The sequence below is a fragment of the Xiphophorus hellerii genome, chromosome 4 (genome assembly GCF_003331165.1).
Source record: "Xiphophorus hellerii strain 12219 chromosome 4, Xiphophorus_hellerii-4.1, whole genome shotgun sequence".
NCBI lineage: Eukaryota > Metazoa > Chordata > Actinopteri > Cyprinodontiformes > Poeciliidae > Xiphophorus > Xiphophorus hellerii.
The window spans coordinates 14,041,298-14,065,830 of NC_045675.1; the positions used below are offsets into that span (position 1 = coordinate 14,041,298).

The 24,533-nt window shown below is 39.7% G+C and overlaps 1 protein-coding gene across 1 annotated transcript in view; it reads left to right on the forward strand.

The window, feature by feature from the left end:
- The window catches only part of elp4 (elongator acetyltransferase complex subunit 4), a 58,750-nt gene extending 34,842 nt beyond the window's left edge, over positions 1-23,908 (forward strand). The window contains exon 10 of the mRNA XM_032560197.1: positions 21,213-23,908. Coding sequence (XP_032416088.1) covers positions 21,213-21,332 — 120 coding nt within the window. The 3' untranslated portion in view covers positions 21,333-23,908. The remainder of the gene's footprint in view (positions 1-21,212) is intronic.
- Positions 23,909-24,533: the final 625 nt, after the last annotated feature.

Here is a 24,533-nt window from a genome sequence, read left to right on the forward strand (position 1 = left end):
GGGGGCAGTCGTAGAGGGTTTTGTGGCCTGGAGATGGATCTAGATGGCAGTTAGTCAGGAACCAGTATTTTTCTATTTTTATTTGGAATTTTTTTTGTAACCAGCTCTTCTATCCCTTCCCCCTTTTCTGAAGTCTGGCAGTGATCGTAATGGGGGGTGACAGCTCACCTCTCCCTAGCGTGCCTACTGTCCTTGGAGCGTTAGACTCCCCCCTCAAAATTGTCGAACCACCCCCAAGTCCCGGAAGGCCACAAAGGTTACTCCATATGTTAGTCTGAGGATTCTTATGAGTCTGTTTTATTTTATTTATTCTTTTTAAATTCAGATGACTGTAGTCTCTGTCAACTCTGAAGGGATTGTCTGAATGAAACAAAATCAAAATATAATGTATATCTTCTTCATCATTATAAATACATTTACTCTTTCTGTTGAATTCATTTTATTGTCTTTTTTTTTGCACTGTCACCATTTGCTTCCTGTTTATCTGTGTGGGTTGTGACCCACTGGTGTGAAAAGATTCAGGGCCTGCAGTTTCACATCTATTAAAGGCTTCGTGTTTGGAGAGGGAAGTGATCTGATAGCCTGATGCTGTACGCTCACTTACACAGACTGTTTGAATGGGGATGTCATGTATGCCTGCTTCATCGGTCTCTGTGAATGTGCATCAGGGCGCCTGCTTTTGTATGCTCCTGTACTTGCATTTAGGATATCGATATCCTCAAATTAAACTCATACATACATGGTGGTTTTATACCTGGCAGTTTTGTTTCTGCAGCTGCTTTTACAGTTTCTGGCTCTTCTAGAAAAGTCATGCAAACACCATCAAAATAGATTCATGTTTTAATGAAGTTGCCTAATTTCATACTGAAATATTTAGGTTCTTCCCTTCAGCTGATTTCTTTTCTAAAAGGCTTAGGCCTGGGGACAGAGGAAGGATTTTGTGTTTGGTGAAGCATTGCTGTGTTTATTTGACAGTGTTTTTGGATTATTTCCCGATGAAAACCAACTCTGGGACCAGTTTAGTATTTTTGGTAGAATCCTCAGATTTTATTTAAAATGTGCTGGTATTTCAATTGATTTATGATGCCAGGCACTCTAATGAGGGCCCCATGGCCTTTGGAAAATAGAAAAAACCCATAGCATAACCACACCTCTACCATACTTAATGATAGAGATGTGCTTATCACAGTGTGCTTTACTCCAGACCCTACTAGCGTATTTGCTGCTGAAAACGTTAGTCCCATTTGACCAAAGCTTCCAGTGCCAGTTAAAGTCTCGGTAGTGTGTACCGAACTACAGCTCTGTATTTGTAGAAAAAGCTTTTTTCTCATATCCATTTCAGACAACTAGCCAATATGCTGTGGTTGCAAATCACAAAAATCCACCCTTAGCTTTGGAGATTTCTTTTTCACTTCCCTTTCTGTGTGTTAGAAAGAAATGCTTTTGCTTTTTCTTTGTAGCCATTTTGAAACAGAGAGTATTATCATACATTTGCTTTACTTGATGCCTTAGAACTTAGAAGTCACCCAAACAAAGCAGGCCATGCACGCTGCAGCTAAAGCTAATTATAGCTTTTGGACTGTTGAAGTCTCATTTCAGGGAAAATGAGGTTTTAACACCAAAAGTCTAGTAAGGTTGAGTTTATCTTTTTAATTGGTATTTTCTTTCTCTTTCATGCATTTAAGTTACATAAATGCTGAAGTACTTCTAACACAACTAGTTCATGCTGGTGTTGTCAGTCGCAGTGAACCGCTGATGCTTGTAAACAATATTTTTTGTTTAAACAGCAAAACACTGGATTCTTTGTGTTCATCTTATACTTGTGTAGCATCTTGCTGTTCAAATAATGGCAATGCTGGATGTAAGTCATCATCTATTATTTTAAAACTGAAGCATGTATGCATTCATAAACAATAATTGAGAGTTAACTATTTTGTTATTTTCTTGATAATCAAGTAGTGTCCCGGCTAGTTTTACTCTAAGTTACTAATTTTATCAATAATTGTCCTAAGCAAGTATTTATAGTTATTCATAACCAAAACTAGACAAGCTATTGTTGTACAACACATGTATTGATTATTTCTGTTTCTAATAATATTTTGCCACTTAATAAATCAAACTAAATTAAAGGAAGGATTTATTTTTTTCAGTAAGTGATTGATTAATCTTAAGGTTTTCTTATCTGTCTTTCTTTCACTCACTGTTGCTTTCTTCCCTCCATTCCTCTTTTTAATTGCATTTATCTTTTTAGAAGCACTGCTCTTTCAACATTCAGGAACTCAACTAAAATGTGCTCCTCTACTTCTCCCTCATTTGCTTGCAGACGCAAATTCACCCTGGCACCTTATAGGCTGCTCCCTGTTTTAAGAACTTGTAATCGTGGTGAACATTAGAGCTGCACACACACCCTGTGCTGTGCTCAAACAAAAAGGCGGGCAGCCTGTTTGGATGTTCAGATGGAAGTGCAAGATAGATGCTTTGGAAATTAATCTGAAATGTCGGAATATGCAAGACGAGGGCCAGAGGGACTGTGTTTAGCTTTCTGACATACTTTCTGAAAAACCTTGCGGCCGAAAGTGGAATCTGAGCCCCACCCTGCAAATGACCCCATGGAATGTTTGGGGACACATTCACTGTTTACCCTGCACATGAAATGTTTTTTTTTCTTTTTTTTTTTCTTTCTCACTGCAGCATTGAAATGTTTTACCTCTTCAGGACTTAATGGCTGCCTATATATCAGAGAAGATGCTTTGCCCTGGTGTAATCTGACTTGTCTTAATTACAGGCAGTATCCAGTAATAGGCTGCTCCCGTAGATATCGGCCATTAGAGCAGTGTCTCTGGCAAGAGGGGTCTGATTGGCTTTGAGGTAGCTGATAAAGAAGCCATGCCTCATTTCCCTCCAATTTTTTTGTTCACATATCTCTGTATTAAAGCGAAGCATGAAGATGGCGAAGGACTGTGTTAAAATGATTTATGCGCTCTTCTGTTTGGTTTGCAGCTAATCTGCTCTTCCTGATTGCATTGTCAGCAATCAGCGCTTCCATTTGAGTAACTGATTTCACTCGATTGAAGTTATTTCAAGCAAGTTTGAAAACTAGCGTTAAAATTTAAGGGGCTCTCTTTGTGGCTTGTTGCAATTACAGTCAGTGTACAAGATTTTTTTTATTATTATTATTATTTTTTTTTTTTTCTTTCTCTTGCGAGTGTTTAAAATAGATTATCTTCCTCGGCCTTAGGCTTGTTTGTATGGTTTTGATTTCAAAACCTCAAACCAGCCTCTCTTGTCTGCTAATTGAGTAAAAAAACCACAAGTGTCAACAAACAGACTTTAAGACCTTAACTGAGAACTTCTATCAGCAGGTTTTACTCTTTGTTTTCAACCGTTCCTGCAGGCCTACTTTACTTGTTTCCCCACAAGTTCACACATGCTGTATATTGAGTCACTGAGTTTTTCCTTTTAGAGTTGGGCTTTAGGATTTGTGTTATTGAAAACTGTGCATTGTTGATACTGTCACATGCTCAATCCAGTCATCTCACTGTAGAATTATTAAACTTCATTAAATGCTGTTTCAGAAACCAATAGATTTAACAACCAATCCAATAACGACCAGTCACATTACTTCAGGATCAATCTGAAGAATAACTTATTTTAAATAGCTGCTTAGCAGTTTGTTGTTAGCAATATAAGAAGCAAAGAGTTTTTTTATGTATTTCAGTCATCTTTGAGCAGGAAGACAAACTGGTAAGAATGCATTACTTTAGTCTGAAATCAGGCTAATGTAATGCTAAAAAAATTTTTGCATTTCTGTTCAGGCAGCTAAGTCACTTAATTTTCTTTCTCAGCTGGAGAAATAGTCTGCTTAAACTCCAACAAGAGCTCTGTCTTCCATGAGTCACTCTGACACAGGCAGGTTATCCTGGTTTCATGTGACACTGACTTTTTGGATGCTTGAAAAACTCCTCTATCTGGAGACGAAACCAGGTGACACTGTTAAAGGATATTACGAAGTGATCCTGAGCACAAGTGTATAGTGTGAATGAAAAACAAAATAAAATCTTGCAGGAACTTTACACAAAAGTAGACAAATATAGCAAAGTGTGTGATAATAACAAATAATAGCAAATAAAAACATTTAGTGCGATCAAATTTTACCATGTAATCACTTCTGGCTCTAAACCATCAGCATCTTATTTCACAGGTTATTTTAGCTAAAGGTCTGGTATGGACACTTTAGAGGTACCTAGAAAAAAACAAACAAACATTGAAATTAGGTGGCAAGTCAAATCTAAGGTGTTTGACTGCACTACATCACACATTCAGATTGTCTTTGCTAGCATCATCTGATCTTGTTACATGATATGTTTAAGTTATTCTGCACACTCCTTCATGATCCATTTCAAATGCCATAAAACAAAGTCAAGCCATTAAAGATAATATACCCATTATTAGTATGGAAATGAGAAATGTAATACCGTAGAATACTGAAAGCTTGTCACTTGAGTGACAGTTAAAGACACTCCTGGTTCAGTGCGCTGTATTTAAGATATGTTTGATGTTTTTCAAACTCCATATTTGGCACATTATCCTCGGGTGGCGTCCCACACCTTGTTGGTATTTAAGACAGATTTCAATGAATATTACCGTATTGCGGTGGCGCTTGCATTTAAGAGTACAGCTTCCTCATAACAGGGAGGTGTCGTCTGCTGACAGATCGCTGTCTGGATGAGAGAGCACAGCAGCATCCCACCTCATTACCGTAGCAGCACACTAACCGGGGGACCAACACACTGCTCGCTGTGATTAAGATGTAAATTTCCTCTAATTGGAATGTAAATTCATACATTTATATGAAGACGTCAGCTGTCAGATTGCAATATTGTTTCCTTTTTTCTTGCTCTCCCTTGCTCCCCATCGGGGACTAGGTGCCTGTAATCTGTATCATACTCCCGCAGCCTGTCGTGGGATTTGCCGTTTGTTTAATGCTGGGCCCATTGTCCTGCATCCAGCCTGTCATTGTAGTGCTTCCCATTCATGTTTTTGTGTTTTGTTGCAGTCAGACTTGCTCGCGCTACCTGTGTTTGTTCCTGCACGCATGGCTGAGCCGTCAGGGCTTTGGGGATGGGGAGGAGACTTTGAGATGGGGCCGGGGTCATTTGGGTGGCCGTATTTTGTGTGTGCATCGATTACTTCTGCTGAATGTTCCTCAATGCAAATAAGTCTGCCACTTTGAGAGGAAGCACATGTATCTGAAGTAATTAATTTTACCCTTGAATGCCAGCTGTGGTATTGGTGTGATGTGTTCCAAATTGAGCCTTCTTACTGAAAAAGGTGTTAATTTAGGGATTTGGCCGATGAAGTAAGTGAGTTAGCCAATGGATGCTGCCAATATAAAATGGAATATGTAATTCTTAGTGTTGCTTATTGAAGATTGTGCTATTATGTGATGTCGTTTTAATATGTAACACTGTTCAAAATATTCAAAAATGTGTTTAAATAGAGCAGGCAAAAAATGTTTGGTAGACCTTTGCGGAATGTTAATGAAATTAACCAGTCTGGCTTCTTGCAAGCAAAAAATTAAAAAACTGATTGTTTAAAACTTTTGCCGCTTTTGTATATTGTCCTCTCAACAAAGCAAGTTTTGTAATAAGCATTGTAGTTTTCTAATTATACAATTCAGGTAGCATATGTTAACATTAATATGAGTCAAGAAATGTAGGAAAGAATCCATCTGCCCAAACGTGCCCATATCTCCAGCCTGAGCAAAGATTTATACATTTAAAACATCAAGAACTATGACACGATTGGACAAGGAGGGCAGGAGTTGGAGAGTTTCCATGATTTCTTCCCATACAGTTATAGGAAGATATTACCTGGAGTTTTAAATCCTGCACACTTAGCATGTTTTAGCAATTACAAACAAAAGCTAGATGATGCCTTATGTAGCATTATTTTTTCATTGTTTCACATTTTTTTAGCATTTTTCACATTTTTTAGCATTGTTTTTCATTGGTACAGATTGGGAAGTATTAGTAGATGTGTTGTTGCATTCCTCAGGCAAAGTGTGTGAAATCTACCAAGTCACGCAAGCTTTATCTTTGAGTTTTAATAAGGGAATCACCTGAAAATTAGCAACAAAAAAAAAATCACATATTAAAGTACACAAACAATAGCAGAATACAAAATCCCCTTAGAAAATATTTGTTGCATGGTTTAGGGTGTGGTGTTGTATGGTTCAGCAAACTGAAAAATACAGGACCTACGATGTAGTAATCCCAGGAACAGAAAAAAAAATATATATATATATACAAAAGACAAAGTAATTAGTAGAAAGTCTTCACAGGCTTTACCTGTTTTGTTGTGTGTGACAGAACCTAAGTTTCCCATACAGTTTGCTTCCAGTGAAGGGCTGAGGAATCCTGACTATGCTGCCACGGCATGTCAGTGCTACTCCACCCACCTGTGGCACCCGACCTGTGCAGAGTTCTCTATCAATTAGCCTTCCAACAGGAAGGAATCCTAATAAACCTGCTCCCTTCACTTCCATTCAATCCATCAAGTTCTGTTCATCACATCGAATCAACAGGGTGGAAAACTGACACGTTCCCAGCCGTTGTTTCAGTTAATCAGGAATCTGCCTCTGGTCTGGTAAACCAGTCCTACTTTGGTCATGTGGGTTATGTTGAAGTTGAGGATGTGCTCTAGCGCTCTGCTGAGGGGAAATCAGCCTATCAGGAAGTGCATATCAAGGCACGCACCCAACACACCACACCAGAGTCATACAGTCCTACCCATCACCTGATTTTTCAGGTGTTTTAAGAAGAAGTTTTTCATATCTTTACCAGATACCCCTCCATCCATCCATTCATCTATCCATCCATTCTTCTATCCTCTTATGCATATTAAGCAGTCAGGTCTATTGGTAACAGCTCCTACAGGGAAACCCAGATATCCCCTGAGAAAGGAAGGCACCCAGGAAGTGCAGCTTTGGTGGAGTCCAGTAAATACGGCGAACAAGCTCAACTTTGTGGCAGCTGTTTTATTATTGTATATTTTTAAAGAAGTTGGTACAGAGAACATCTTAAAGTCTTGTCTCTGGATTGTTTTCCACATGGCGGCAGACATAAAAACCAGGCTTAGCTTACAAAAGTCACAGCACTGATGGGGGAGAGGAAGGGTAGAACTGGGGCAAAGATGGAGACAAGCAGAGAAAGAGAGAGAGACCATTTTGTCCCCCAGGTATGACTGAGTCACTCATGCAGAAGGAACCCACATGGAGGGAGGTGTAGGGGCTATGAAGGATCTCTTGGCTTCCTCTCCTCATTTGTACCTCCCTTCCTAGAAAACACATCTGTCTTCCTTTCTCTGCCACAAACCTTTACAGAAACATCACCTTTGCACTCTAGCACTAGAAATTGCTTCCCATTTGCAACATAAAGTTTTCTTATTTAGTGTGCAACTGTTTGCATTTTTGTTTCATAGCACCTGCCATGGCCTCCTAAATAGCCTTCGTTTAGGAGGCCGAAAGAATTTGCACTCTTTTTAACCTGGGTTATTCGGACAAATCACACTTTCCATTACCCCAAGCGGTCCGTCTTGCATGTAAATATGTGTAAATATGCTCTAAGAGCGATCACCATTTTAGTCTGCAGCAGAGCTATCTCATGGCTGTGTGCATTAAAACAATTCAACTTTGCTCCTCCCCCGCTACAGCAATAATTTGCGGATGTGTTGGGTGAAATTTAGCAAGAAATTATCATTTTCTGAATCACTTCACTCTGCTTGCTCTGTGTTTGTTTCATTCTTTCTCCTTCTCCTTTTCGTCTTTGAGCTCTTCAAAAGACTCAGAGCCCCCCTGCATGTTCTTCCTTTTGCTTCTTTTCTCTCTACTTCTTTTCTTCATCGTTATCCAGCAGCACTTTTCTGTGCGTGCAAATGCTTTCTGAACAGCATCCTTTCTTCCCTTTCAGGCTAGATGTCATTGTTGCTGCCTGTGGGCTGGGTGTATTTATTTAGGGGTAATTGGTGTGTGGATGAGTGAGGTAATGAGGTGCATCCACACTTGGCTGCTCCCTTCCCTGAGAGGCCTGAGACAGACGTAGCCTTGCTGGGCTCCGGCTTGAGAGGTACCACACTACTGCCTCCTCAATGCCAGCCAGAATGGCTCTTTCATACTCAGGTGGACAAACACAATCGCTGGGGCTGATACCTCAATGAGGCGTCTGCAGTTTGAAGTGCTGTGTACATGCGTGCACGTCTGCGTGTGCTGATGTGCTTGTGTTTGTGGGCGGGGAGTGAAAACAGTGCTCAGTCGTTTTCTTGTCTCTACCTCGAATCCTTGTTTGTCTTGCAGCCAGTGTTTGCAGAAGTGATTCTCCCTGCGTGTTTGTGAGTGCATGTATATCAGACCCAGTGGCTGTTCAAAGGAGCTCAAGGAGGACCTTTGGTTCCCATAGCCTCCTGCCAGCCCTAGACTGCCCCCGATATCCTGCAGTGTTACCTAATGATGTCACTTACACCTCCCTTATCCGTCTGCGTGTGTGTGTGGCAGGAACCGTCTGATGCTTCAGCCTTCACATGCCATTTGCTGCCTTATACCCTGTGAAATTCAATTGCACAGCTCTGCTGTAGCCAAAGAAGGGGGAACTCCATGGCTCTGTCTCTCCACGTGCTCTTTCTCCCTCACTTCTTCATTTCTCATATTTTCAGACTGTGTCATTTTGGTTCTTTGAACACTCAGTTGCCACTTCTTTATGCCAGACTTTGAATGAAGCTTAAAAGTTTTAAACAGGAAGACTTGTGTGTGTGTTGCCTACAGGTGTTCTGTAGATAATATGACGCGTACATTGTCTTGTTGTTATTATCAGGGGTAATTGGTGTGGACCTGCCAGCCTTTGATAGACACACAATTACTGTATGTGATGCATAAGTGGACTCATTTTGGGCCAGGATTTGGAGTTGCTAATGGTGCATTATTCAGCTTTTGGTCTGTCCCCAAATGTGCCAGGCCAAATCAAACACGCCGCTGCAGGGTAATTGAGGCCCACTCCGAACCCCCTGCAGTGAGCAAGGCAGAACTGTAATCCCCTGACAACTCTGACTTGGCCCCAATCTGGCAGGCCGCCCATTTCCCAGCAAAATGCCCAACTTGAAGGAAGAAGCTGATGGTAACATTTGAACTGCTTTCTAGTTTTGTTATTCTGTACATATCATCAATGTTCTGTATCCATCTCTGTTCTTACACTTTCTTTTACTCCTCCACTTTACAGTTAAGCACTAAATATAGAAAAAAAGCTACTGTATGTCGTACGTTTTAGTTTTTCTCATTCATTTAATCATCTGTTTATTTAATATATTGCATTTTTAATTAACTCTACACATTGAAAACATGTTGCAAATTGCATTACAAATATGAATATTTGATAAATCTCTGCAACAAAATAAAGCAGTGACGAGGGATTACTTTTTATAATTTCTTCAATTAACATTGTTTTCACAAAAAAAACTTTTGCCACCTCTAGGAGATTTTTAATATAAAATATCTCTAATTCAGAATCTACAGTCTTTATACTAAAATTACAAAAACTTTTGTGTGGATCAAATCAGTTTACAATGTCTCACCCAACATTGGTGAGATACGTAGAAGCCAGTTTAAAACACATGGACTGTGAAAATCATAAAAAACGTCTTACTGATTCTTGATTTTTATACATTTGTAGATAGATTGAATGTTTAAACTTTTTTATTAATTTTTTTTTCACATTTGAAAATAAAAACTTATTGTTATGGGATACCTCTTTGCTATTCACAATAGGCTTGTACTATTTAAAGGTGAATTATTACTATGTTTGTGTGATTCCAGTTCATTTAAACATTCGTCACTGTTTTACCTCTTAAAGGGGTCACAATCAAGGTACACTATGCATTTAGTGCTGGCTCTCTGATTTTTGACTTTAGCGTGCATTCTCCCCAGGGCCTGGCTCACTGTTTTAATAGCTTTCGTAATGCTTCACAATTAACACTCAGCCAGCGCTCTGGGTTAGGTAATGGCTGGTGTGTTTCAGGCTAAATTAGAAAACACAAAACAAGAATTCCCCTATCACCCCCGATTGCTCCGAGGACCTAGGGGTTATGCAGGAAATGGAAGGTGGTGAATTTTTTGACAGGGCAGCCGAGGTGATGTCTCATTCCCTCTGACATGTTGAACACCCTAAAGGTGGCTTTGCCAACAGTCTGCCCAGGAAGCACCTCACCTAGCTGTGGTTAAATTTACACAACCACCTGCCCACAGGGATTGTACTGGAGAGCAACACAGAGGTGGAGGTGGTGGAGAGGGGAGGGAGGGTAAACGTGGTGGCGAGAGAGAAATATATTTACACGGTGACTTTGAATGCTCTTTGCTATTTGTGTACAGAATACAAAACTAGTGCTCGACTTTTGCAGGAAAAGTTTAGCGCGTATTGGCTTATTTTTGCTTTACAATGCTGTTTTGTTTCTGTTTGCACATTTCCTCCATAATCACATGCATTTGCATCATAATGTGCCATTTATTTTTCTTGTAATGCTAATTTTTAAAATACCTTTTCAAATGTTACTTTGCAATGTTAAAATGTTGAATCTGATTTTGAAAGGTTTCTCATGTTTTCTGTGCTTGCATACACAAACGTAGACACACACATGCTTGCATTAATACTATATTTGAGTCAAAAGTACCTCTCCATTCAACATTTGCAAATATTTACACATGCTGCAAAAGTCTCAAGTTTAGGAAGTGATCCCTCAGCGCCTGCCTCAAAGATCGCTCTGTCAATTTGTTCTACACTGCACCTGGTTCCGCTTTCTTTGGCAATACCTTTTCAGACCATTTGCTGTAACAGAGATACAACACTGGTTCTTAACCAGGATAGAAATAGATTAGTGACTGAAAGTTTCAGTATTTAATATCTTTTTTTCTTCTGTAACTGACTCTTGTCTGTTCTTGGAAACTAAACACAGACTCATCATTTTTGCCATGTTTTCTGGTATTCTAATGTAATTACCAAATACACCTTAAGTTTATCACGGAACCTAAAACTTTATACTTTTTGAATTCCACTATGCTTTTTAGTTATTTGGTGTTATTATTTTTATTAATTTGCCATTTTTTTTGTTTAACACACAAAGTTATTATGTTTGTATCTTGACAATATTCAATCTAAACCTCTGTTCAAAAAGTCATAAAAAATGACCTATTGAATTTATTTTGAAGGTCAAATAAAAATCAACGTAAAAAACTGTCTGGTTAATTTAAGGATCACCATGATGTTTTCGCTTAAATGTGCTTATTTAAGGTATTTTTAAAATTAAAGTCTATTTCATCTAGTTTATGAAAAACCTACATAAGGCATTATATTGCATCTTAATTTTAGATAAAACAACAAAAATGACTTCAGTTGCAATGGAAAAACAAAACCAGGTTCAATTAAAAATAGTTGAAGTGTTTGGTTGTGCAAGACAAGAATTCAATAGAAAGAAAACAAAATAGAAAAAAAGTAAATAGAAACGACTTTCTGAAAACTGGAAGAAAATTATGAAATAAAAGGTGGAAAACATTTTGTACAGAACTATGAAACATAATCCAGTCAGTTGAGTGTTTTTATGTGTCCAAGAACCAAGGAAAATACGGAGGTATGAAGACAAGAACAAAAGCTAGTCTTGAAAATACATTTAGGTTAGATTAGATTAAATCTAAATCATTGTTTTTAATCTAATAAAAGATTTATAATTTATCAAATGTAGATGCTGTTTGAATTCAGACATTTTCCTGCAAAGTTAAAGCTCTAAGATTTTGAAAATGGATGGATTCTTGTGTTCACTTTTAAGAATGAGTTCAGGTCTCAGACCTTGAGTCCAACATTCCAGTATCATATTCTTGTCATTGGTTCTTTGAAATGGTGAACACGGGGCTCTGCTCTGAGACTTTTGTCAGCTGAGTCAGTGTGCACCAGAGACGTGGAGGGATGGCAGAGAAGTCCACCCATCTGTCCTTCCATATATACTGTCGTGGAAAATGTAACTATTTAAACATGATATATATGTATATTCCCATGAGGACTGCACATATTGAATTCTCTAAGATGCATGTCTCTCAGACAGACACCCGTATAGGTCAGTAACAATTCCTGATGCTCCTCAGTGGCAGAGTTCAGGCCGTTTGCCTGTGTGCTGATGAGAAGTGAATGGCCTTTGAGGCTTTACGCTGGTCTATGTGTGGCCCGGCTGGTCCAAGTCAGCAGTAATGACTGGCTTTGGCCAGCATGCCTGTTAATGTGAATGAGGTTACTCTGGGCAACACCTTTTCAGCTGGGTCCTATGAAGTCCCAAGTATGGTGGTCTTTGTCCGCACAAGGGCCTTCCTTTTAGCAAAAGGGCTTCTTTTTTTGTGAGGACTATCAACTAGTGATGGATTATTCCCAACCCCCTTTATTCATCCTTGCAGACTTAGAGACACTGATGCACAAAAGTAGACGCACACCTTCTGTGACAGCAAAACTATTGCGACATCAGTTAAATTTTAGCGAGGAAGATGCAAGTATTATGAATTTATAACCTCACCTACCTTGAAATATTTTATTGCCACTTTATGTAAATTTGGATATCTGCTTAGAAATGTACCTAATTTCTTCTATATATATTTTTTTATTTTATTTTATGCCGTCTCTTTTGTATAAAGCTTTTACAAGACTACATTTGAGCCAATACCGATGCAGTCCTAACTCATGTAAATAATTACTTTTCTCATCTTAATCTACATTTCATGTTGTCAGACATATAAAAAAGAACATTGGTTTTCATTTTCGGCATGGGAACAATCTGGAATGCAGTCATGTTTTTCTTGTTACTTGCAGTGCAGTACTACGCTGTGCAAGATGGAAGTTAAAAAAGGTATTATTTGAAACGTATTAGTGGTGACGGTTTTAAAATTGTCATTGAGGACACTGGACGCCTTTTACACGGCGCACGTTGTACTGCCGTCTTATTCCTGCCTCATCTCATTCAGTGCTGGTCTCCTACTAGCACAACAGACTTCCTCTGTGAGAGTCGCTCCATCCTCCCACCCTTCCCAAGCGGTCAGCCACTTACCCAGCCCGACACAATAACCTCCAGACGACCTTTCGCTTTGCCAAATGTTATGCCTGTAAACTGTGTGAACTCTATCACAGCACAAATGATGGGTGAAAAATGGGACTTTCTACTGGAGCTAAGGCTGGGTTTAGGAAATCCTCAATGTACAAGAAGGCTTTGTGCACTCATGTTGTAAATACCTCTCTGTATGACACACACATAGGAGAGTGGCAATGAGTGTGCGTCTGTTTTTTTTTTTTCGACAAGAGTGTGTGCACTGTAGACTGAATACAGAAGAAAAGTTGAATAATGCATGAAAAAGGTATTCTTGGTAATGTTCTTGCTTTTTTGTGACTGTAGTAGTGGCAAAACACGTCAGCAGAAGGTATCTCAAAGGAATATTTTAACTTTTAGGGTAACAGTTCTGAAAATAATGCACTATGAAACCGCAGCATGTATTACTATGCTTTTTGTGTAGAATGTGCATTACTTATTAGAAAAATAATTATTTTTGCCATGTCGTACCCATCTTTTTAGGTTTGAAAGAGGGCTGTCTTCCAGGTAATCCTTCACACTGAGAAGGCAGCAGTTTCATAGTCACTTGGGAGACATTTATTAACAACCCATGATTTGAAGATGTTTTCTACAATCTATATAGAGAAATACACTAAATAAAGATACATATCTGTCTGCAGGCTACTCTGTAGTTGTGGTACAATCAGAGGTCATAATTTGTCATATTTTGCTTGAATAATCTCATCTGTATGAGAATAAGAATAACAAGAAATGGAAATAGGCTATATTGAAAACTTTAAAAAAAAAAACCCAAATAGATTATGTGTATGAAATTTAAGATTTTTTATTAAATGCTTTTATATGAAAAGACGAAAACATGTAATTGTTAGGTACATTGGTGCAAGACAGTTTGTTAAGGCTACAGAATGGACCAAAGGATGAACCAAATGGCAATGCCTGGCAATAAAATGGCGTTACAAATTGGCAAAGTGAGATATCACCCAAAACCTAAGCTAGGAACTCCAGGTTTAAATTGAAACCAAGCAAAATTTCAATTAACCCTGCAAAGCAGCAAATCAGTTTATTTATTTTACAAATAACCCTTAAGCTGTAGATTAGCTATAAGTGTGATTTTTGTACCACAGCATCAGCAAAACTGTAAAAAACCTTTTACAAAGTGTCAGCTGTGCCTTAACCTGAGGACGTTTGTAACAGAGTCATGGTCTGAGGGGCGAAATGTGTTTGAGGGGTGGAGGGCACAAAAGGTCCCCCAGACATGCTGTCATAACCCGTGCGGCCGTGCTCTTTGCTATGGGCCTATCTCTAGTGAAGGCAGCACTTAGATATGTTTGTACTCTACGCCCTCTACCCCACTCCCTTTTCTCCCCAGGCGCCATGTCACCCCAGGGGGACAAACCAGCACTCCATGGCTGTGCCCACATCCAAAATGCCAACTAACCGCCCTCCTATTACTATCCTTTGCTATGAGGGTCAGCGTGCCCCCCACCCTTCAACGCCCACGGTCTGTACCAACACCGCCCTGCAAAAAGAAACAAAACAGAACTGAAAAGAGACAAAATGGCCCCACGCTGCATTTTCCTGTCAAGGCGCTTGACAGGACCAAGCCGAGGACCCCAGAGGAGTGTTTAGTTGAAGACACTGATGGCTGAGATAACAAGTCAAGTTGTTGTATTACAGTGCAGTTACACTTTGGCCCTCGTTTGTCCATTTGTTATTCAGAAACAACCCAGAGCTTGCCTATTCCCATGCGTGTCATGTTTAGTAACGTGACAGATAATATCAAATGCTGCATTTTATCAGCCTGTGGAGCGTGAAGGGTAAGTGAGGAGCTACCTAATAAAGGCAACACGAACAGACATTCCATTAGGTATTAAAAAAAAAACTTTGAAATATTGTCAGCTAATCAATTTCCTGTTTGGACATGCTCACTTCTAATGAAATTCAGCCACTTATTAGTCCCTTCCCCTTCGTTCTCTGTTTGGGAATATAATTACACCCAAAATGCTTACTCATCCCTCTGCCTGCCTGCTGCCTACTCTGTCAGATTCATTAGGCCATGAAGCGGAAGAGATGAGGAGCCTGTGTCTGTATCTGTCTATCTGTCAGTCCGCCTGACTGTCTGTGTGCCCTGCCTCTCAGATTATCCTGGATCAGGCTGCAGGTGACCTGGTGGGCAGGTGACTATCACCACATTACCGAAGAGAAATATTAGAAGAGCTGCAGCGCAGTTTTGTGCAATTCTTCCTTCAACTCAAACAGCAAAACATTTAAAGTGCTTCTACTGTATGTGTGTGCAGTAGGCTTGTCAACATCAAATTGTGGAGGTGAAAATATAGTAATATGCAAGTTTAAACCATAATTTTTGTGAGGATAATTGGGTGTTAAAAACCCTGATTTCACTATATAGAGCCTTATACATTGTATGGTAAAATGCAATTATGATTTTAGTGGAACAGTAAGTGCATTGATTTTGCAAAAAGTAAGAAAAATTAACCAATGAATAGGATAAAAATCATAGTAGGACAGATATGACATTTGCCAAAGTTTGATGATGAGATGGAGTTGTTCCGTAGGTGCAAATACTGGAGTAGATGGATTTAAATCCATTTTATTTTGACTAAAACTAAGCAATGAAAGAGCATGCAGAACTTGAATAAGTCAATTAAAAATCTAATAATATTGTGACTTCACTGAATTTGAAGAAAACAAAGTTTTCTCTGTCAAAATCACTGGTAATGCATGTATTTGTATGGTCACTGTACTCTTTGCATCTTTTGCATTAACAGTCCAGATTTTGGGAACTGAATTCTATAAAACAGAATATCTGAGTTTTTTTCTGTTGGCCAAAGCTGATGCTTATTTTTCCCTTAGTCCATCATGGCTCAATTTTGGAGCAAGTTGATGGCTGAGACGTACCTCCTCAGTGTGTCGCACCTGCCTGCACCAACAGGACATAGATACTGTTGTCTAACATAATACTAGACTTGGCATGTTGGGTCTGTTTGCACTTTTCTTTTATAGAAATCATGATCGATCCAAAGTATGGACTCAAAGTATTCTCTGGTTGTTGTTTTACAAAGCGGGCAATTTAACGTATTATTAGGGGTAGGGAACAAACTGCTCCTGGGCAAATGTTAGAAATAACTTAATGAAAAAAACTTTAATAAATGATAAGAGATGAATGGCAGAAAGAACGTTTAAACTGAAGTGTGATTTAGAAAGACCTTTCTTATAAACAGGTTTTTCTCTGGCTGCCGCTGAGGGTCGTGTTTCACTCTTTGTTGCCACAAAGAGGTTTTCTGAGTCTTTGTTCAGTGCAGGTGGGTTAGAATTACTACAGAGAAGTGATGGGATTTGTCCCAAGTTTTGTTTTTTTTTTCAGGCAGGGCAGCGGAAGTATCTTCTGAAATTGCCAGCGTAAATTTAATGATGGTTTGTGTCTTAAATAAACAATCACGTTACCTCATTATGTTGTGTGACATAGTGGGTGAGACGCTAATGTGTGTCTCTATAGATTTAGCAAATGATTTCCCACACAATGCGGTGTAACTTTAGAGGTGTGAGGAGATTATGGTTCTGTGGAGGTGATTTAGCTGGTTTAGCGGATGAACGGGGAGGCAAGTCTGGGAAATATCTACCCAGTTTTTAGCCATGAAACGTTCTGCTGCTGTTTTGACCCTTAGCTGGTTGTAGAAATGGGGCTTGAAATAGAGGACGCTGACCCAATGTCAGGGTCAGACATATTAGTTTACAGTAGCTGCGCTGCAGCTGTGCCGCTCAGGGAAGCAGAAATGGCAAAATCAAGCTGCTTAGGATTCTGTACTTTGTGTTGCTCTACATCAGGACAGCATCAGGCATTTCTCTTTTTATTTATCACACTGTAGAGCCAAACTGCTTACTCACAATTTCTAGTGTAAATCTACCAACTTTTATGTCACTAACTCAGTGGAGCTTATGAAAATAGTGACTGCATCTCAGCAGGGATTGTGTTGTAGTGGCATTGAAGGTAAATGTGTCACTTCCATGTGCATGTTCCACCCACGGCTAATCTGATTGGAACAGCCACGGCGGTGGTCATGTGGTCCAACAAGGTGTTGGGTTTCCCATACTTCTGAGCTGTACAGTGACACAGGCCATTTGAAAGTGTGGCCAAAACTCTATGGAAGAAATGACTCGTTAAATTAGCACCTAATACTCCATTCATTAGCAACCCCTTAGCATCAGAGGAATGCCTTTGATGGTGTTGAGTTTTATTCTCCTTTGTAGGTCCATGTTGGAAAAATAGCTGAATATTATACCTTCGCTGCCCCATAAGTCATGCATAGTTACAAACAAAGCTATGTTAGAAACCAGTAGCATAATGATTTGTTGTATGCAACAAATCATTATTCTTGATGCTCTTAAAGTATTGCCTGTTGTAGATATCAGTAACCCTCTTAGGCTAAGCTAGTCTGTGGGTCGGCCCTCGAGGCTCATATGAAGTGCTTAGCGCTCGTTTGGAGCTTTGTCGCCCCTCGCCCTGTTGCCAGCATGGCTCGAACCCCTCTGGCCGGGAGCAGAGCTGAAATACCCCTGACCACCACCGGTGAGGCAGCAGTGACATTACATACACAATCGCACTAAGACTGTGGCACACATCCATTTTCACATTCTCTTCCCCCACCCCACCCATGCTTTTAATCAATGCAGCACAACCAGTGGTCCTTTTTCCCGCCGTCCACTCCCATCTGACACCCACCATCGCCCCGCCACCACCCCCAACTCATTTTTTTCTCTCCCTTCTTTCTCCACCCTCACTAAGGTTGCCAGGCAGCAGAGAAAAGATCTCACACAAACATCCACCCCGCTATGCCTCTGAGGGTTTTCCGGATGTCCTTGTTTACATCATGGAGTGTGCAAGTCACAGGAAAGCCGACTCAGACCCCCTAACCAAAGTCTTTCTGAGCCTTTTGCTAAACCCCATTCATCTATATCTATTGGATCTATATCTATGGGAACGTGTAGTTTTGTTAAAAATGCTTCCTGGTTTTGGTATTAACATCTTAACACAATCATGCTAATTTGCTCATTTTCCGTCGTGTTGAAATTCATGCACCTGGATTGGAAGGTAGTGTAAAATAAGTTTTCATATCTCTGATAATAACAACATCGGCTGCCAGTGATGTATGTGATGGTTTTTGACTGTTGCAAGGCTCCCTGTTCCCTCAGTGTGCCAAACCGATCGATTGGTTTTGTCTGCTCCTCCCTCCAACTTTGATGTTGCCATTGATTGTTCCCCTCTGCCCCTGAACTCAAAGGTTAGAGGAGCGGAGCTTCACTTCTGGATTGCTTTGACCTTCGCTCTGCACATGCTCAGTGGGTTCTCAAAGCCCAGAGCCAAAGAGAGGCAGGCCCGTGGCAGAGAGACAGCAGTGTTTTTTCTTTATTTATTTTTTAACTCACCCAGTGAGGGTGATGTATATGTGATTGATTTTTTTTCTCCCCCATTCCTCTCTGTGCCATGTTTCTGCTGCAGTGCACTAAGCAGGACTGAGTCCAGGCTTGATCAATGCATTGTTTTTCTTTTTCAATCACACTCGAGTGAGCTGAAGACACGAAAGGTTACCCAGGTGAGGGTTGGCAGGGATAGAAGCAAAGCAGGGCTTCCAGATGACTCCATAGACGTTTGTGTGCATTTGGAATGAAGTTGGTGGGAAGATCGTAGACAAACTTTGTCTTTCTAAGATCTTCATATTTTTTGCCTTACACTTGTTGCCTTTTTCTTGAGATAAATTACAGGTTCTCCCCAAATCTCTAAGCTACTTTGGCAAAAATATACATTATCTTACTCCATCTGCTAACCACACAAAACGTTTCTCAAAAAACAAAACCCTAAATATATCCCTCTCTTTGCATATACAGCTCTGGGAAAAAAATAAGATCAGTTTCTCTGATTTTACTTTTTATAAGTATATGTTTGAGTGAAATGAACATTGTTCTTTTATTTTATGAACTAATGACAACATGTCTCCAAAATCCAAAGCAAAATTTTTTTATTTATGTGCAGAAAACGAGAAATTGTCAAAATAACAAAAAAATGCAATGCTTTCAGACCTCAAATAATGCAAAGAAAACAAATTCATATTCATTTACAGACAACAATGCTAATGTTTCAACTCAGGAAGAGTTCAGAAATCAATACTTGGTGGAATAACCAGGAGGTTTTCAGTGGGGTTTCAATGCAGTGCGCTGATCTCTAGAGAGTTTCAATTTCAAGTCCAAATGAACTTTCATTATTAAACAGAAAAGTTAATATTTTTAGGAATTTTTTATAATGTAAACATACCAAATTTTCCAAACTGTGTCTTGAAGAATCCGCATTTATTCTAAGAAACTCAATTTTAGTTTCAAGAGTTCGAGGTTTTTCATGGAGACCTGATCCAAATTTGTCCCTGATGCCACAAAAGCAGTTAAATAACCCCACACTTAAAATAAGTAAGGCTAATTTCAGCATTTTATAATTATTAGTGGTAATAATAAGATGCAAACAAAACCATGATAATTATATTGTAATCAAATCTCCAGAAAAGTTATAAAAGCTAAAGAAAAATGTCTAGAAATTTGAGTATGGAAGCGATGTGTCGGAGCCCGGTACTCAAGGAATTACACATGGCTGAGCTCCAAAGATTTGTTTGGCCTTTGTATACTTTAATCCAAGCTGCCCATTGCCCAGTGTGTTTTTCTCCATTCGTCTGTCATAGTTTTATCAGATCCTCAAGCTGCAAGGATTGTTACCCTTTATATAAAATTACCTTTTAGGAGTCCAACTACCTTTCTGGACAACTCAGCTAAGTTCACACCGAATCACACAGAGATGACAGCTTGTCCTTTTTTCCAAAACATGCTGTAGTTTAAGAAAAGCATTATATGAGCATCTCTAAATTGTTTAATGTCATCACTAGGAACTCAAGCCTTCATATCAGACAATAGCATCAGTGATAGTACAACAAACTCAGGTGTTTCCAAAAACAAATCTGAATAGTGGGTGGAAGTTGCATACCCTAAAGGGGTGAAGAACATTACATGGTTGTGATTTATCTCTTAGTAAAACTCTTCTACACCCCGTACCCAAACACCTAGTCATTTAGAATAAAGATAAGTATCTTTGGGAGTGGAAGGGCTCTCCTGTAAAGCTGGATGTCTGGAGGGGATGCGGATATGGCGGGCAGGGAAGCTTTAGCTGGTTGGGATTGGGTGGGAGAGAGCGCAGGCTTTGACCAGAGGGTTTCAGATGTCATAGCAGATTCTTTCAGGGCAAATTACAGGGTTTAACCTCTCTTGTCCCAAAGAATGGCAGCGTTCTGATTTAACTTCCTTGACAGACACTCGAGCAACGTGCTACTCAACACCATTGTCGGGGGAGGGGGGGTTGGTAGAGAGGCACACTTGACTTGGAAGATACTTCAGCTCCTTTCAGGCATTCGAGGGCCCTTCAGGACTCTGTTCGCTGTGGTCCGTTGATGGCCTTTCTACTTCATTCTGGTGAGAGCTTGGAAGTGTGGCCCTTCCACTGTATGCTTTAAATAAGTGTGCCTCCTCAACCTCTTAATGTTATTGTGCGTTCAGTAAAGAAAAGCTTTGCTGCAAAATGGCTAAAGCACCTGATTGTAACTTTGGCATGAACTCAATAGAATTATCCGTTTTAAAGACAAAGCAAATATTACCAGCACAGAAAAGTCATCTGGGTTCTTATTACCCTTTAATGCCAGATTACACACTTTCTCCCCTCTCTCCTGTTTTTTATTATTTATCTTTTTTTGTTCTATAAAATCTGACACACTGGCACACATCCAGTTTTATGGCTGTGAGGTGTAACAGACCTAAAGCTCTCTGAAGCATTTAGCAGCAAGGTAGCAGATTTCCTCGATGCTGCCAGTGTTAAAGGGAGTGCTGAAGCATCTAATGCAATTTCAACCCAACATGGCTCTCTGTGAATAAGCACCACTGGAGTGTACCACCTACTGTATGCTGATCTACTGTACTGCTACTGTTTTTGCTCTAACGCGCCGTTTCTCTCTGTGCCTCTCTCCTAGCGACTGCATTTGCCTCCGGACTTGTCCGAGACGGTGAGTCGTGTCAGCAGGGGGGAGCCTGTCGTAGTGGCGTCTGCCTGTGGCTCCAGCGCTTCCGGCACCAAAAACCTGGATTTCTGACAGGAAACCAAAGACTGAATAACTGTGGCCGTTGCCCTCTTTGCTGCGGCAAGCGGGGTGTTGCCTCGTTCAGGTGATGTCAACTGCGATGAAGCAGCCAACCGTTACCACCTGCCAACCAGGCCAGCCAGAGGTGAAGATCTAAACATCCACAACACCTCTGCTCATAGCAAACACATTTATTGTTTGCATTTAATATTTTTATGCAAATATATTAAGTTGTCATGATTTTGTCCGCACGTTAAATGGTAATCATCTAGAATGTCATAAAAAGTTCCATTACAAGACAAAGTTTGTTTCTTTTTACTTTTGTTAACCACGAAAGCTTGCCTCTGCCGCCAGTGTAATCATGAAATATTTTACAGCCTTTACAGATTCTCCATCTTGGGAAACATTGAATAATTTAGCTTTGTTCTTGGCTTTCTTTACAAACAAGAGGCATCTGCTGTGCTGCTCCACCATTTAAATCATTCTGCAAATACAATCTATGTTCTGGAACAGTGCAATGTGCTCTTGTGAAATTAATTAAAGAAGAGAACAAGTGTGCAAAACCCAACACGGTCTCTCTGTTGAATCTTGGTTCAACTCTGAGGAGCGTCCTGAATGGCAGCGCTCTGGTCTGCCTGACTGGTTTCAGGTTTATATAGAAATGCTCCAGTCTAATCCACAGAGACATTGCTGGTGAGCGGCATCTACATCCACTCGCCAGAGCTGAAACAATAGGAATGTGGGCAGAGGGGGTGCAGGCTTCACACCTCATGTGCTGTGTTTGATGGATGAGCTGCTTTAAAGATCAAATTAGGTCAAACAGTTACATACAAAATTTAAAAAAAAATTAAACTAACATGAAAAATTAAATGTTTTATGTTTGCTTTCTTTTGTTGGAAGCTGATACCACTTTGAATCTTTTTGCCTGTTGAAACTTGGTAGGATGGGTGACAGTTTGCAACATGTGTTCAGAGCAGGTTGTGAGACACACAAAAGCTCACTTTTATTGGAACTTCTGTTTAATATTTTGGTAATGACATATGAAGGACTGGGATGGACTGGCGACCTGTCCAGAACGTACCCCACCTCTCGCCTGTTGAACCCTGGCGACCCCACCAGGGATAAGCATGTGAGATAATGAATGGATGGATGAACATATAATGGATTAACATTAAAAGTGAATTGCAGGAGAATAGATTAATTAATTAATAGTTTTGTAATGTTTTTATGTTTGCTTCTTTGTGCTCCACTGTTTGACCTGTAAACATTCTGTGCTGGTTTGCTGTTCTTTAATTTTCAGATTATCAACAAACATCATTTGGTTTTTATCCATGAATAGAACAAAAATATAAACCATCTCATATGATGAAGATTTGGCATCACGTTTAAGTGGCTGCAACTCAACTTCACTGACAAAGTCGTCATAATGTTTCATGTGTCTTGTTTATTTTTTTCTTTTGCATCTTCCCCCAACCTTAAGCGAGCCATTGGCTAATTTGAACTTTTTATGAATTAGTTTATGGCAGTTTACACTCCAGTTTCACAGCAACATTGCCTCAATTTTCAACCAGCTATTCAAAGTGTAATTCACCCTGCAATGAATAAATGTGGCATTCAGTTTGTGTACGTTCCTCTCAGATTGAGTTTGCTTGTTTCCACATTCACAGTCTAAATGTGTTTTTAAATGAAGTCATGGTTTCAATTATGCGGTGTTGGATTTATGGCCACACTATTCATGATAAAGGGTAAAGTTGATTTCAATTTTTTCGGGTAAAGCTTCAAGGTTTTCCTGATTGGTTCTTCCAGGGCTCAGCAGTGGGTTGAACAAGATCACCACAAGTAGCCTTTTGTTTGTAACACATATTTTCTGTTATCAATAACCACAAAGTATTTTAGGTCTAGTTATACAACTAAGTAATCTTATCATTTTATAGACATTTTTCTTTTGACTTGAATCTTGTCTGATTTCTATTCAACAACAAACTTCCTGGTTGAGTGAGTGAAAGCAATTTAGAAACTAAATCTTCTTGAAGTATGATTCATCTTGGGCTCAGCTGTAATTGTGCTTTAAGTTTTGTGAAGAAAAGTAATTACACAAATTACATTTGAGTTGTAGAATTGTTCACTTCTATAAGAAGATACCTTTTGAAATGCAACTGCAACAAAAGTTTCAAATAGGTAATATGGGACTAAGTGTATGAATGTGTCCTTACAGCAGCTGTTCATGTCCTTTTGACTCCTAACAAATCTGTTTTCCAGAAGTTGCTTTATGTTAGAGCTCACTTTCCTTTGGGTCAAGGCGCACTACGCCGCAGTTCCGTTTGAAAGTCCAACATTTCTAAACCAAACAAAATTTTTTTGAAAACTTTGCTTTGATGCACCACATGTATTGGTCCAGGTTTTTGCTACAACCTATGTACTTGTATTATTTAACAAGAACACGCTATTACATAGACTCTGTCTGTTGTGCTCGCTCCCACAGACCGCGGAGAATTTAAGTGCCGCCTTCTGTTCTCTGCGGTTTGAACTCACGTTAAGATCTCTCGAAATGAACCCACCTCAATAAAGAATGGATCTGAAAGCACAAAGAGCCCAAGAACTTTTTTTTAAAGAAACTCACTGACTTCACAATGAGTGAGAATTACATTAAAACCATTTCATCCCAAAGATGTGTATTATTTAGATTTCCACTAATTGCAGACCTTGCATTTTGAATCCATCTTCCATTTCTTTCTCTGTAATTATTAATGTTCCTGCTATTCTGCTCTCCCTTCTCTTCTCTCTCACTCTCTTCACCTTGAACAAACTGCTCCTCCATTTTTGAGATAAAGTGGATATAATGAATAAAGAAATAGCATTCTGAGGGTGGGGTGGGGGAGGGAACATCTAAGAAATCTGATTAACCTCCAATCCTCCAACATCTGATTGGACTATTAAATACTGGGTGAGACGTGTAAATTCAGTGAATCACTTTAGTGGGACATTTGGCGCTCCAGATTGCTGTGTGTTACCTGACCCCGCTCCTCTCCTGAGTATCTTTGCCTTATAGAGATGGACTCTCCACACACCCGTTTAAACCCGCATACACACACATAACCCCCCCTGCTGAGGCAGCAAGTGAAGCAAAATAACTCACTCTGCCACACAATCGCTCCTCTTCCTCGCTCTAGGCTCTGACTGCTTTATTTCCCAACTTTTTTCCCTCCCCCCTCT